This window comes from Callorhinchus milii, unplaced genomic scaffold, assembly GCF_018977255.1.
Source record: "Callorhinchus milii isolate IMCB2004 unplaced genomic scaffold, IMCB_Cmil_1.0 Scaffold7, whole genome shotgun sequence".
Taxonomy (NCBI): Eukaryota; Metazoa; Chordata; class Chondrichthyes; order Chimaeriformes; family Callorhinchidae; genus Callorhinchus; species Callorhinchus milii.
In genome coordinates this window covers 27,720,033-27,735,556 of record NW_024704748.1, presented here as the reverse complement: position 1 = coordinate 27,735,556, position 15,524 = coordinate 27,720,033, and the positions used below count along the sequence as shown (strand labels likewise).

Here is a 15,524-nt window from a genome sequence, read left to right as displayed (position 1 = left end):
TGCATAAGGTGTCTCTCGAGTTTACCATAAACATACTGTCACTACACTTTACAACAAAGCGAGTCGCTTCTCCGGACACTGCCGGCCAGCGCATGAGTTTGTCTTTCTGTGTGTGTGAGTTTCGGAATGTTTCTGTTTGTGGCTGTGTCTCTGTGTGTATATATGTGTGTGTGTGTCTGCGTGTATATAGGTGTGTGTATCTGTATGTATATATGTGTGTGTGTCTGTATGCATAAATGTGTGTGTCTGTGTATATATGTGTGTAAGCCTGTGAGTATATGTGTGCAGGCATATATATGTATATATGTCTATATATAATATGTGTATATGTATGTGTGTGTATGTATATACTGTGTGTGTGAGTATGTGTGTATACATATATATGTGTGTTTGTGTGAGTGTATGTGTGTATATGAGTGTGTACAGTAGAGGACTCTCTGGGAAGGGCTCTCTGCTCACACCGCCTTGTAATGAAACCCAGTTTCAGGTCAGGCGGCTGATAGGAGGGCTCAGTTGAAAGTCACTTTTATCAGAAGTTCCAGTCGGTCACTCGCCGCGGGAGATTCCAGTGTCAGTGTCAGTGTCAGGGCCAGAGTCAGGGTCAGGGTCAGTGTCCAGCCTCAGGGGCTCCCCAGCCGAGCCCCCAAACGTTTGTCCACAAAACGCGCTGTGTGTGTTGGCTGTCGCTATTCGCATGCCGACGCCACGGAGGTGACGGAGGCGATCTTGTTGTCCTGTGACCAGGGCTGCAGGTTCTGCAGCGCGTACAGCGAGGAGTTGTGCAGACAGATGGGGTCCGGCTGGAGCGGCTGGTTCAGCGACTTCTGGAAAGCTTCCTGCTGTAACTGCATCAGGATACGGTTGGCCTGCTGTCTCTCTGCCTCCCTCTCCTCCGCCGTCTGCCGCCTGCACACACACACACACACAGCGTTCGTTAGTGCCTGTCACTCTGCGTCAGGATATCAGCAGCCAGCACCCCTCCCCCACATCACCGCCACCCCCGCCCCCAAAAAACGTTCATTCAATGAGTGTCGGTGTGTGTATGTATTTTAGTGTATGTGTGTGTAAACAGCTCCTGCCAGGCTGTGTGTGTATGTTTCAGTATGTGTGTGTGTGTATTTCAGTGTCGGTGTGTGTCTGTATATTTCAGTGTGTGTGTAGATTTCAGTGTATATGTGTGTGTGTTTGTCTCAGTGCGCGCGCGTGTATATATTTCAATGTGTATGTCAGTGTCAGTGTGTATGTGTCAGTGTGTATGTGTCAGTCAGTGTGTATGTGTCAGTGTCAGTGTGTATGTGTCAGTGTGTATGTGTCAGTCAGTGTCAGTGTGTATGTGTCAGTGTGTATTTAAGCTGATGGTGTTGATCAGTGACTGACTCTCTGGCCGATGGGAAAGGTCCCTTGTCGGTCCGTCCGTCCGCCCCCATCCCCCGCCCAGGGAATACCTATAACATTTAGCCTCTTGTACTTTATATACTTTATATATATATTATATATATTATAATTCGCTTAGTATTTATTACCCCAAAAAATCTGAGTTATTAATATGAATGTTGCCGGCCTCGCTGCCATTCTCAATCAGACGTGTGCGAGGCAACAGGCGGGCAAAAAGACAGGCAGGCAGGCTGAGAGCCAGGAAAGGCAGGCAGGCAGGGCAGGTAGGGTAAGGCAGGCATGGCAGGGCTGGGCAGGGAAGCCAGGCAAGGCAGGTAGGGCAGGGCGGCAGTGAGAGAAGCAGGCAAGGCAGGCATGGCAGGCAGAGAGGGCAGCTGGGCAGGGCGGCAGTGAGAGAGGTAGGCAGGGCAGGCAGGGAAGCAATGACACCAGCCCAAAGCCACTGGAAAAGTCTCCCGGTCCCAGCAGCAGCGACCCGTGACCCTGACCACTGGCCACTGGGACTGTGCGTGTGAGATTCCGTGTCTGTGGCAGTGTCTGCCTGTGCCCAGCTCTCTGCCAATATACAGCCCTGTCACCCTGAGCAGTCTGTCCCCGCCCTCCCTCACCCCAAATCCACACCTCATCCCACCATCCCAAACGCCAGCCCGCGCTCCGCAACCCATTAACCTCCCTCTCCCCTCACCCAATGCGGGTTTAAACAGATTTACTAAATTGATCGCTAGTGTTCGATTTCTGTTAATAAAAGTTCAATCTCAGTGTATCACTTACCCAGACATCGGGGACAGTCACACAGCGAGCGGGGGGGAGGGGGGAGAAATGGGAAGAGAGAGAGGGGGGGGAGAAAAATGGGAAGAGAGAGGGGGGGAGAGAGAGAAGGGGAAAGAGAGAGAGAGGAGAGGGAGGTGGAGGAGAGAGAGAGAGAGAGAAAGAAAGAAGAAGGAAAGAGACAGAGAGAGAGAAAGAGCCCGAACACTCACATCAATCACGCTCTTCACCCGCACTTTATTTCGAAACCGCTTTACAACTTATCTATTGGTTTTATTAGGATAATAACCTGGTTTACAGACAGGGCTGTGATTAGTGACCCCGATTGACACGGAGAGAGTCTGAAAGACAGAGACAGAGAGCGCCTGAGAGAGTCTGAGAGATTGAGAGAGAGAGAGAGACTGTGAGAGAGAGACTGAGAGAGACTCAAAGAGCAAAACTGCGAGAGACTCAGAGAGAAAAAGAAAGGAGAGACTGAGAGAGAGAGAGTCAGTCAGGGACAGACAGACTGACTTGTGAAATCGCCGCTCTAACGCAACACACTCAGTTTAGTTTTATATATTTTACATACACCGTAAAGTGGAGGCAAGATTAATTTTCAGATGATTAAATTACATTTAATGATTTCATCCATTTATTATAAACTCTAATCACCGGGTTAAGTAATCAACGCAATACACAGTCACTACACTTTTCAATATATTGTGAAGCGCTTTGAGATGTCTCATCGACGTGATAAGCCGCAATATCAAATGCAAGGATGATTATTATTAAATACAAATATATATATATATTTGCTGCTTAAGTTGTGTTCGTTGTAATATTCCAAAAAGAGAAATGAAAATGGAAGTTATTCAGGTCTGAGAGGCGGCGGCTGAATTTTTAATCCTTGATTTGGTTTCTAGTCGCTTTTCAACGGGTTTTCTCATTTAAAAATAATTGTTACTGTGATTAATTCAGGAATTTTATTCCTATTTATATTTATTCGCGCAAAGTTCAACAAAATGAGCGCCCGCGAACTCTAATTATATTCTTCTATGATTATTAATACCATTAAATATTAGGTTACAGATTATTATATTATCGTTAATATAGGTTATATTATGGTTAACACAATTAATACAAATGCAGCCTGTGGGTATTTGAGCCGGGATACAAACGCGCGCTGTGTGTGAGATTAATATTAATATTTATTATCAGATACTGTTGAACCAAACAGCTAATATTTATACCTTTCCTGAAACACAGACCGCTCACACATTTCATTCCCGCCCACGATAATCTGACATTGTTTTTAACAACAAAATTCCTTCACAATATTGACTGCCGTTTGTCTGAAATGGAATCATTGAAACCGCGCCGATTTGCCCCGAATAAAGGCCGCATTTGTTAAACTGTGATTTATACAGTTACAGACACGGGCTTTCCCTCTCTCTCCCTCACTATCAGGGAATATTCTCGCCCACAAAATACAGTCAATTCACTTTACAGTATATCCTATGAAGTGCTTTGAGACGTCTCGAAGACGTGATAAAGCGCTATATCAAATGCAAGTATTACTATTGTTGCTACACACACACCATCAGATAATATTGTATTCTCTCAAACACCATCAAGTAATATTCTCTCTCTCCCCCCTTCTCTCTCCCTCTCTCTCACACACATCAGGTAATATTCTCTCTCTCTCCCCCTCTCTCTCCCTCTCTCTCACACACACATATCAGGTAATATTCTCTCTCTCTCCCTCTCTCACACACACATACACATCAGGTAATATTCTCTCTCTCACACATACAGACACAGCAGCAGGGAATATTCACACAGTTTCCACAGTTTCAGGACACGGATTATAATAACAATAACCCTTACATTTGATACAGCGCCTTATCATGCTGTTTGAGGCGTCTCAAATAAGTGAATAAGTAACATTAATGTGTAGCCACACTATCCCCCCGCTAACAGCCACCTGGGCAACTATTTTTATTATTATATTTTTTTGGAGGGTGGGGGGGATTGGGCCAGGGAGTGGGGGTGGGGGGAGGGGTACCTGGGCGTGTGAGCGGGTCTGGGGGACACAGTGAGATTCTCAGTATCCGGAGGCCCCGCTCCCCTCTCCTCACACCGCACTTGGGATTTGGGGGGATTCGCTCTGTGCTGCAAATTTGTGCTCCGATCTGGGGGCAATTCACAGATTGGGGGCCGAGTGAGCGAAATCAGTGACTGCCTTCAACAACCATCTGTTTATTATTAATACAATTATTATGATGTTATCACAATGTACATTTCTTGATGGTTTCAGTGATGTGCAGGCAGACCATAAACACTGCCACTTTACATATCTATAGATGTTACTTTTCTTAATCGCTTGGGGCTTCCTAAAATAGCTACGTTTTGCAGGAGATTGATATTTTGTTCATTACTAACAGATTAAATAAAACTCAATTATTATTATTTTTATTGTAAAGTGGATTGACTGGGTATTCGCCCACAAATACACTTAATCCACTTTACAGTATATTCTGTGAAGCGCTTTGAGACGTTCTCGAAGACGTGACATCAAATGCAAGGATTATTATTATTATTATTGTTACAATAAGGTGAGCAGTGGAATCGGGCATATTGTAGTCTGACTCAGGCAGTAAAGTATTGTGTAAATGTGAAGCATTTGCCCAAGTTAATTACATGTGGCTGAGATTGGGGGCACACATAGACCCACATACGCAGACACACACACACACAGACTGGGGCAGGAATACTGGGCAGTGAGAATGTGTATGACAGTGCAGTCAGAGAGAGGCGCTGCCAGGCTGCCCAGTGCCCAGTGTTAATGTTTGCAGTAAAATACACCACAAATTGTCCCCTTTACCTCCATTTTGTCCTGCGGTTCTGAAACCAGGTTTTGACCTGAGCGTCTGTCATCTTGAGCGCCTTGGCCAGTGCCGCCCGCTCCGCCGACGCCAGGTATTTCTGTCTGTGAAAGCGCTTCTCCAGCTCACAGATCTGCAGGCGGGTGAACGAGGTTCGAGGCTTCTTCTTCTTGGGCGGCGTCCGGTTCTGGTACGGGTGACCTATACGGCGTGTTACAGTGAACGGTGAGAGTGCCACTATAGCGGGAGGGAGAGAGGGAGAGAGAGAGACAGGCAGACAAACAGTGAAGCAGCGTCAGCGAAAAGCTCTGGGTCGGTGGGAGAGGGCAGGGGAGCAGTAACCGAGACACACTAACACACACACACATACACACACACATTCAGATACTCAGACACACAAATACACACAACCACACATAGATATAGAGATAGAGAGGGAGGAGTGTGTATGTTTGTGTGTGTGTGTGTGTGGAGGGGGGGGCACTAACGCTTGACACACGCACATTGATTCACACACACTGATTCACACGCAGGTAAACAGGCACACACACAGACACACACACAGGGCAGGGGAGCACTCACGGTAGACGCAGACATGGACTGACACAGTCAGACAGATCCACAGACACACACGGACAGACAGACAAACAGATACACACACACAGACCCACACACCAAAACACAGAAAATCAGACATAGATAAACACATACACGTGGAGACAGATAAGGACATATGCATATACATACAGACACATACAACCACAACGCCCCCCCCCCCCCCCCCACACACACGCGCGCGCGCGCACAGACAGTTGTACACACAGAGAGACACATATCCACACAGAGATAGACACACATGCAAGGAGACACAGAATAGGAGAAAGTGCCTCATCCCAGAGAGGAAAGTGCTGCAAGTTAAGGAATTAATTAATGCATCCAGTTAGTAACAACACGATAAGGCAGCTGGAGTCAGGGATAGACAGGAGCCGGGCTCACACACACACGAGGTTCACACACCCCCGAGGCTCACACACACACGAGGTTCACACACCCCCGAGGCTCACACACACACGAGGTTCACACACCCCCGAGGCTCACACACACACACCCGAGGTTCATACCCCCCCGAGGCTCACACACACACACCCGAGGTTCACACACCCCCGAGGCTCTCACACACACACACACACACAGGGCTCACACACACCCGGGGCTCACACACACACACACATATAGGGCTCTCACACACAGGGCTCACACATACACACACACACAGGGCTTACACACACCTGATGCTCACATACACCCGAGGCTCACACACCCCCGGGTCTCACACACACATAAATAGGGCTCTCACACACAGGGCTCACACCCACCCACAGGGTTCATACACACAATGGGTTCACACACACCCACAGGGCTCACACACACTCACACGGCTCACACACGCAGGGTTCACACCGGGCACGCACACACACACACACACACAGGGCTCACATACATTCACACACACACACACACACACACACATACACAGGCCTCACACATACACACACACAGGGTTCACACACACACCGAGCTCATACACACACATACACACACAGGGCTCACATACATTCACACACACATAGGGCTCACACACACCGGACTCACACACACACATAGGGCTCACACACACACACACACACATACACACACAGAGCTCACACATACACACAGACAAGGTTCACACACATGGCTCTCTCTCTCTCTCTCTCTCTCACACACACACACACACACATGGCTCAGACAAACCCCGGGCTCACACACACCCGGGCTCACACACACCCCGGGCTCACACACACCCCGGGCTCACACACACACACAGGGCTATGGCAAGCTATAGGGAGCACTCGGGGCTGTGAGTCTCTCTCTTGTATAAAGTTGTTGCTGGGATATGCCTGGCGCGCTTACTCACTACTGGTTTCAGGAGGTAAAGATTTGGCCAGAAAAACTTTGTGTTAAGTTTCTGGTTAAACCAACACAGAGCGAAACTAAAAATAAATAGAAAGGTATACAGAGTGAGAGATATAGTTATATGTATATATAAAGAAATCTTAGTTATATGGAGTTATATATGGAGATAAAAATAATCAGATAAAGATAGAGAAAAAGAGAAAAATATAGAGAGAGTGAGATATATACAGAGAGCAATATCAAAATATATCGAAACAGTTTTATATAGAGAAATACTTTGTGTCGAATGCAAAGACTACTAAATAAATATATAAAGTCAGAAAATATATAGAGAAAAGTAATTATATGAAGGCAGAAATAGAGGGAGAGAGAGAAAGCGAGAGATCGAAAGAATAGATAGCAATACTATAAAACAAAAACAAATCATCCAACAACAAATTATAAATTATGACTAATTATATACAACAGAAACTAGAAAAAAGGAGAAACACAAAACAGCTATTCTACCTGAAATAGAGAGAGCTGTGTTCATCAGAGGAAGAGAGGGTATGTGTAAAATAGAGTCCGAGAGAAAGAGTGTGTAAAAAAGAAAGTCAGAGAGAGAGAGAGTGAGCAGAGAATATGTCCAGAATAGAGCGAAAAGGAGAATAAGGAAACAGAGAGCGAGAGAGAGAGCTCACACCGTGACCGGGATGTGTGAGCGGCTCTGTGTTCTAATCTCACCTACTATTTTAATGACGATTTTAATTTAGAGAGAGAATCGCAGGTAATCAACGTAAGTGTATGTGCGTGTGTGTATGTATGTGTCTCGGTATTTGTCGGGCTGGACAGTTTAACATTTCCCCACATATACACACAGGACTCCCCAGCAGCAAGTAATCCGCCTTCATTGTAAATACAGTGTTAATACATTTTGCCCAGGTATGTCGTGCAAACGAAATCTCTGACCAGAATATTGGTAATATGTTAAATGTCAATATTCCCAACTCAACCTGTGTGTGTGTGTGTGTGTGAGTGAGTATGTGTGAAAGAGAAACAGTTACAGTTACCCACAGAGAGAAAGCTATTATATTTATACTCTCTTCACCTCCCGCTTTCACACCCTTCCGAGTTTTACACCCACCCCCCCACACACTGAACACAATCATTTGTTTGTGTGACACTACTGTCCTCGATTAACTGCCGCAAAATATACAGTCACCACACTTTATAGTGTATTCTGTGAAGCACTTTGAGACGTCCCAACGACGTGATCAGGCGCTGTATCAAATGCAAGGATTATTATTAATATTATTTTATTATCACGTCTTCGAGACGTCTCAAAGCACTTCACATAAATATACTGTGAGGTGTAGTGAATGTGTATATTTTATGAGCGAAGCTAATCATTAATTATTAATATTAATAATAATTAAAATGATGAGATAGTGTGGTGACGCAGAGAGAGCGGGGAGTTGGCTGTGCCGCGCAGGCACTGAGGATAGATAACGAGGCTGGAAGTGGCGGGGAAGCGGGAACAGCCCATCCCGGGGACTCGCTCCCCGTTACCGTGATACCAGGAGGCGGTGGGGAGACAGCGTATGGCCTTGGGGTGGGGGGAGAGAGCGGTCCTTTACCCCGGATTTTACCCGCTCAATAACTGTTATTTCACCCCCATTCGTTCATTCATTCGTTCGTGTGTTTATCTATTCGTTTCTTCTCTTTAAAGACCCCACACAGAGCGGCTCGGGGCAGCTATATATATATATATACACATATAAATAAGGTTCCCGCCGTTGTTGTTTCCGGTTCTCGGTGTACCTAAAAGCGGGTTAAATCGCGGTTTCGCCATTTAGCGCCGCGAAAAATCCCGCCAGAAGTTTATCTGCGAGAAACGTGGGGATTTGCGGTGCGAAAGGAACGATTTTCTTCAGGAATAATAATAATTATAATATAATAATAAACAAGGATTATTATTATAATGTTTGCATTTAACACAGCGCCTTATCGGTCTTCGAGACGTCTCAAAGCGCTTCACTGGATATACTGTAAAGTGTAGTGACTGTGTATTTTGTGGGTGAAACGCGGCCGCCAATTGCGCACAGCAGCGTCCCACAAACGGTCATGTATTGAGTGACCAAATTATAATTTTTTTCTCTTGAGGGATTATTACCCCCGGAAAAGCGATCCGCCAATCGACTAACAACCGGGTTCCCACTGACTGCCGGTAACCAGAGGCGCGTGGAGTAAGGAAACTGGTCTAAGGTTTCCCCCTGTCAGGGACTCGAATATACGGTAAAGTGTATTTTGTGGGAGATTTTTTAATAATAATAATAATCCTTACGTTTGATATAGCGCCTGATCATTCGTTGAGATGTCTCAAAACTTCACAGAATATAATGTAAAGTGTAGTGACTGTGTATATTGTAGGGCGCAGCAATGTCCCTCAAAACAGTGGTGGATTGAGTGACCACATTATTATTATTATTATTTTTAAGCAATTTTGAAGGAATATATCGTAAAGCGAAACACCCACAAATACACAATCGCATGTGTGCAGGAATGTGTGAGAGTCGGTGGCGCGGTCTGGCGGGCGGCGGAACTGACCTGTGAAGCGCTCCTTGGTGTAGCGCCTGTTGCTCTCCATCCAGGGGAAGGTGATGCCGGGGGCGGCGGGCAGGGCGGGGACCATGGGCTGGGGCATCCCGGGAGCCAACGGCCGGTGTGCGGGCACCCGGATCACCCCGGCGCCGCCGCTCAGGTTGTGTCCGCTCACGTTCACATTCACGTTGTAGTTGGCCACACTACAGGCGCTGTTGTAGCCACTGTTATAGTTCATGGCCAGGCTGTTATAGGCGCTGTTATACCCCAGCCCGTACTCGGCCTCCTGGAGCCGCGGGCTGGCCAGCAGACACCCCGCCTGGATCTGGTCAGTGTGGTTTAATATCTGGTCTATCCCGAAGCTGATGGGCTCGTGTTGGGAATGGCCCTGGCTCACAAGATGGTCCATTTTGCGCTGGTGTGTGTATGTATGTGTTGCGAAAGAGGGATTCGCTTCGAGAGCACCTGGGGGGTTCCGGGAAGCCTGGCTCAGCTCAGCTCAGCCCAGTTCAGCCCAGCTCAACCCGGGATAAGCTCCGGCACGGCTTGGCTCAGCTCTGCACGGCGGCTCCGGGAAGTCTGGCTCAGCCCTGCCCTGTCCAGCCCAGCCCAGCTCAGCCTGGGGTAACTCCGCTGCTGCACGGCTCTGCACGGCACAGCTCGGCGGCTCCGCGTTCCTTGTTTTTTTCCGTTCTGTAGCTTGGATTTGGGGACTGGAAATTCAGAGTAAAGAAAGGGAAACCTCATCAATCAGGTTTGCGGGAGAGGCGCCGCGGGCACAAGCCATCCCGAATCGGTGCGGCCAGCGCTTCCCATTGGCTGAACTCCGAGTGACGGGGCGGGGAGGAGGTGGGACGGATCCGGCCCGCGGAAAGGTTGGGGGGAGGGAGCAGTGCCCAAGGCGTGCGGGCGCCCTCAGTGTACGTGGCCTTATAAAGTCAGGCAACATTCACGGCAGACGTGAAATTTCTCCAATTATTTATGACAATATTTTATAATGAGATCATTCACAACACTGGAGGGAATCTGTTACTATTAAACTCCCGTCACTGCAATCCAATCATTCAACATTCATAGAAACTAATATATCCCCCCCATCCTAAACTAATATCTAAACTAATAATATCCCTCATTCTAATTAATAACCTGGCATTTTCATCCACATTTCCAAATGCTCCAAGGATAAAAGGAAGTTTTGCATGGTCCACGCTGTGTGCTTATACCTGTGTATGTATTTAGTGTCAATGCCTGCGTGTGTGTATGTGATTACATGTCCATGCCTATGTGCGTGTATGTATTTGTATATATATTTGTATGTTTCACTTTCTGTGTCTCTCTTTGTGCCCCGTGTGTGTATTTCTCTCTGTTCGCTATGTGTGTTTGTATCTATGTGTGTTTTATCTCTATGTGATCATGCATGTGTGTATCTCTCTCTCTGTTTCTCTGTATCTGTGTTTGTATCTCTCTGTATGTGTGTATATTTGTGTGTATGTATTATGTGTTCCCTGTATATGCGCGCGTGTGTTTGTCTGTGACTGTATCTCACTGTAACTGTATGGGATGTATCGCTATTTCTCTCTATCTGTGTGTATTTATCTGTATCTGTGTGTGATGTATCTCACTGTAACTGTGTGTATCGCTGTTTCTTCCTGTCTCTGTGCGGGGGGGGGGGGGGGGGGGGGTGGACAAACGGTCTTCCTATTTTACGCATTCGAATTCCCTATTACGAATAGTTTATTTTTTCCAAATAAAAGTAAGCAGTGGAATAATTTAATAATATAAATTGTAATTCCGATTTTGAAAATCACAGAATAAAATTATTGAACGACACAGAGCGCCCATTAAAGGGAAATAAGGTCTCATTGGAACGAATAACGCGAATTACAAAAAACAAACAAGCGGGAAAGTAATTAAATATCTGCCGAGTTCTGGAAATATCCAACCAAGTCCTCAACATAAATTAACAATAAATTAACAATGCATAATTCATCCCCTCCACTTATAAACTCTACATTCTCAATTTGAATAAATATATATTGCATCCCGGAAAAAACATATTCACGGTAAATTATGGATGGGAGATAATTCACGCTTAAACATAGCAAATGCTCCAAAAGTTACACACTTAAATATCTTTCTTTTATTAAAAACGACTGTGTAGCAATTGAGATGAATTGAAAGTTGCAGGAGGTAAAGGCAGCTCGCGGAGCCGGAGCGGGGCAGAGAGGAGGGGAGAGAGGAGAGAGACGGTGAGAGAAAGATTGTCTCTCAGTAATAAACGGTTCAACTGAAGATCGAAAGCAAAACACACGCACACACCGCTCGGGCGGATGAGCCTTTGGGTTGTGCTGTGCGGTGTTATTAAATGAAAATAAATATTTTTAGCAATCTTGTCAAGAGGCCGGAATGTAAGCTGTTAACTTAGTTTATACTGTTAACTCTTCCCATCCCTCTTTCTAACCCTTTACCATTAAATCCAGACCCGCCAGTCTGGTCTGGGGCAAAAGCTGCTGAATTATTAGTTGAATTAGTTGAATTAACGGACGGCTGACGTCATCGGCTAATTGACAGACGTCTAAAGGCTTCATCTGATCATCTGTCACATCTCTGCCCTTCCTGCCAATCGCCTCTGCCAACCCTGCACTAACCATCTTTCATTCTACCCCTCCATACACACATACTTACACTCTCACTGCCACACACACAAACCTACATTAAGCTATAGTATCTCTCACACACAACCTACAGTCACACACAACACACTGACCCAATAACCTACTCTCTCTCACACACACAATAATCTATATTCTCACAGTGACACCCGCACTCCCTATCGCCTCATCCCCACTTCCGATCTCTTAATGTACAACTTCACACTGGAGCGTTAACCTGTAACTGCCATTTGTCTGCCCATGTGCTATGTACTCCTGAAGCCAGTGTATGAAGGGGAGAGAGAGAAAAAAAACAGTAATATATGTGTGTATGCGAGTGGGGGGGGGGGGGGGTGGATAGAGAGGAGAGGGACAGAGGTGAAAATGATACCGATTGCGGGGAGCCTGGGAACAAACTCAGGTTCCAGTGGAATTTATCCAAACACTTTTACTTTAAAATTTTGGTTTTAGCTGCTTAGACTACAGGAGTTACTCCCAATGCACACTCTGAGGTCCTCAAGCCTTGGCTCTTGTCACTTTGCGCCGAATACTGGACGGAATTAGGTGGGGTCTGTGCTGAGCTGTTCTGGTCACAATCTAAAACACTGCTCCGGCATTGGCAGGGGTTAGAGTGGAGCATTGGCTGGTAAGGTATGAATGGGAAGGGAGAAGGTCAGCTTTCGCGTTCACACTTGTGAATGAGTGACACAGAAGAGGCTGGCAGTCACCGGGGGAGGGATCGAGGCTGGCAGTCATGGTGGGGGTGGTGGGGGGAGGGAGATTGAGGCTGACAGTCACTGGGGTTGTCCAGGGGGATGAGAGACAGCGGGTCAGGCGCGGAGCACAACAAGAAGCTTCATAAATATCTCACTGGCTCCATTACAGCCTGTTTACTGCCCCATAAAACATTCATACTTACTGTCTGCCCAGCGCCTCGCCTCAATTTAACCTGCTAATGATTACAGGTTGGGAGCGACTCAAAGCAAAGGGCAAACATCATGTACAGAGAGAGAAAGATAGAGCCCTATATATATCTATAGAGAGAGAGAGGTAAAGAGAAGTCGAGAGAAATATACAGAGAGACCATGTATATTTATGTATATATAGAGAGAGGGGGAGAGAGATAGATACACAGAGAGATACAGAGGGGGGATCATACAGAGACAGACACACACAGACAGACACACACACACATATATATATCAAGAGAAACGAGAGAGTGAGATAGGAACATAGATTGTATAGAGATACATACAAAGATAGAGAGATACACAGAGTTAGAGAGATATGCAGATATACAGACAAGAGATTCAGATAGAGAGACACACAGAGAGCTGAGAGTGAGACAGAGAGAGATCTGAGAGAGACAGAATTGGCAGTGATTGTTACAATTGCTATAAATGTGTTCAGTTATTGTTGTGTATATGACACATTGCAGCTGTACTTGTAATATATTGTAGAGAGGACAACTTGTTCACATTTATTATAGAGCTGAAATGCTGATATATATATAACCATATGTGTGTGTGGGGGATGTATTAGGTTTGAAATGTTCTGAAGAAACGATATTCAAACAGAATATTTGTGCATTTATACAGTGCTTGTGTAATTTTATGTGAATGTAAATGTGGGTGTGATTTCACACACACACACTGTGCCAGCACCTGGTCTTGGGGTGGAAGTCAGGCCAATAGGGGTGGAGAAGTAAAACACACAGTCACTACAGTAACAGCGGTTTTACTGTCAAACGACGTTTGGGGTAAATAAGCGCAAAGATTGAAAGCGGCCACAACAAGGGGGTTCCCAGCAGCTCCAAACCACGACAACTTCAAACTCTCAAACACTGTCTAAAACCACGCGTGTGTGTGTATATATGTGTGTGTGTGGGGGGGGAGTAATCAATACGCCGTGACAATACACACACCAGGGGTAGAGAGCCCCCCACCCACTCCGTACAGTCTCCCCGGGGCGTGTATAAGTCTATTTGTGTTTGCGTGCTTGTGAATCTGTGTGTGTGTGTGTGTGTGTGTGGCCACTGACTGCACTAAGTATTAAACATTAATGAATTATGATATTAATAGGAACTCCTACAATTGGTTTCCCCTAACACAGCCTCACCAACACTGACCTCCCTCAGTAATTACCTCACACCAACACCAACACTGACCTCCCTCAGTAATTACCTCACACCAACACCAACACTGACCTCCCTCAGTAATTATTTAGCCCACACACCTAACCTCCCACACACCTACTCACAGGCCGCTGAGTGTGGTGGAAAGCCTGAGAGTTATTTACCCTGAGCGGGTGGGGGGGTATTAAAGAGAAGCTGATGTCTATCCTCTTCTCTGTCTGAAGGGGAACAACAATAAGCCACATTGCTGCGGGACAGTGAATAGCAATGAAAGCTCCGAACTTTAATGGCGATTTTTTGACTTTGTAACCTGCTCCTTCTCCCGGTTCCTTTAATAATATTATTATTAATAATAATAATCCTTGCATTTGATTTAGCGCTTCATCACGTCTTCGAGACGTTTCAAAGCGCTTCACAAAATATAATGTAAAGTGTAGTGACTGTGTATTTTGCGGACGAAACGTGGCAGACAATTGTCCCATAAACAGTCGGGGGATTGAGTAACCAATTTTTAAAAAAAATTCTTGAAAGGATTATTACACCGGAAAATACAAAGAAAAGTCAGAAGAAAATGAATGTAGACACTATATACACACACAGAAAGTACGGCCTCCCGGCACCTGTACAGTGCTTCACTCCCCCCCCCCCCCCCCATCCCCCCTTCTCTCTGACTTACTCGCTCACAATCTATTTTTGTGCCACTTTAATATCCTCTCTCCTCTCCCGTTTCTCAATGATTGGCGGGTAAACTGTAAGATGCCACTAAGTGCCCAGCGCTCCGTCCCGTCCTTTTATTTAGTGGATAATCTATTCTGCTGTGCTTCAATTATGCATTAACTTTGCGGGTTTCAGCACATTAGAGTGTGTGTGTGTGTTTGGGGGGGGGGGAGGAACAGTGGCTCTGAGGTGGGGGGAGTTAGAGAAGCGGCTCTGGGGGGCTGGGGCGGGGGGGGATAGAGAAGCGGCTCTGGGGGGCTGGGGGCGGGGGGGGGGAGTTAGAGAAGCGGCTCTGGGGGGCTGGGGGCGGGGGGGGAGTTAGAGAAGCGGCTCTGGGGGGCTGGGGGCGGGGGGGGATAGAGAAGCGGCTCTGGGGGGCGGGGGGGGGGGGGAGTTAGAGAAGCGGCACTGGGGGCTGGGGGCGGGGGGGGGAGTTAGAGAAGCGGCTCTGGGGGG

General features: G+C 46.5%; 1 protein-coding gene across 2 annotated transcripts; it reads right to left on the bottom strand.

Moving 5' to 3' along the window:
- Positions 1-602: 602 nt before the first annotated feature.
- tlx1 (T cell leukemia homeobox 1) lies at positions 603-10,210 on the bottom strand. Of its 2 annotated transcripts, none has more exons than XM_042337043.1 (3): positions 9,573-10,210; positions 5,030-5,267; positions 603-906 (listed from the first exon to the last, which is right to left on the bottom strand). In XM_042337043.1, exons 1-3 carry the CDS (start codon positions 9,973-9,975, stop codon positions 687-689), a joined length of 861 nt encoding a protein of 286 aa, XP_042192977.1. In that variant the 5' UTR covers positions 9,976-10,210; the 3' UTR covers positions 603-686. The 2 variants fall into 2 exon arrangements, with proteins under 2 accessions (XP_042192977.1, XP_042192978.1); XM_042337044.1 differs by having other exon boundaries at positions 5,030-5,231.
- Positions 10,211-15,524: the final 5,314 nt, after the last annotated feature.

Bases quoted from the DNA above. Each gene is read 5' to 3' on its own strand.
- tlx1 (XM_042337043.1), bottom strand. From the start codon at position 9,975: ATGGACCATCTTGTGAGCCAGGGCCATTCCCAACACGAGCCCATCAGC. The intron at 5,268-9,572 runs GTCAGTTCCGCC...CTCCCGCTATAG, and splicing joins CACCAAGGAGCGCTTCACAG to TGGCACTCTCACCGTTCACT. The intron at 907-5,029 runs GTAAAGGGGACA...GTGTGTGTGCAG, and splicing joins AACCGCAGGACAAAATGGAG to GCGGCAGACGGCGGAGGAGA.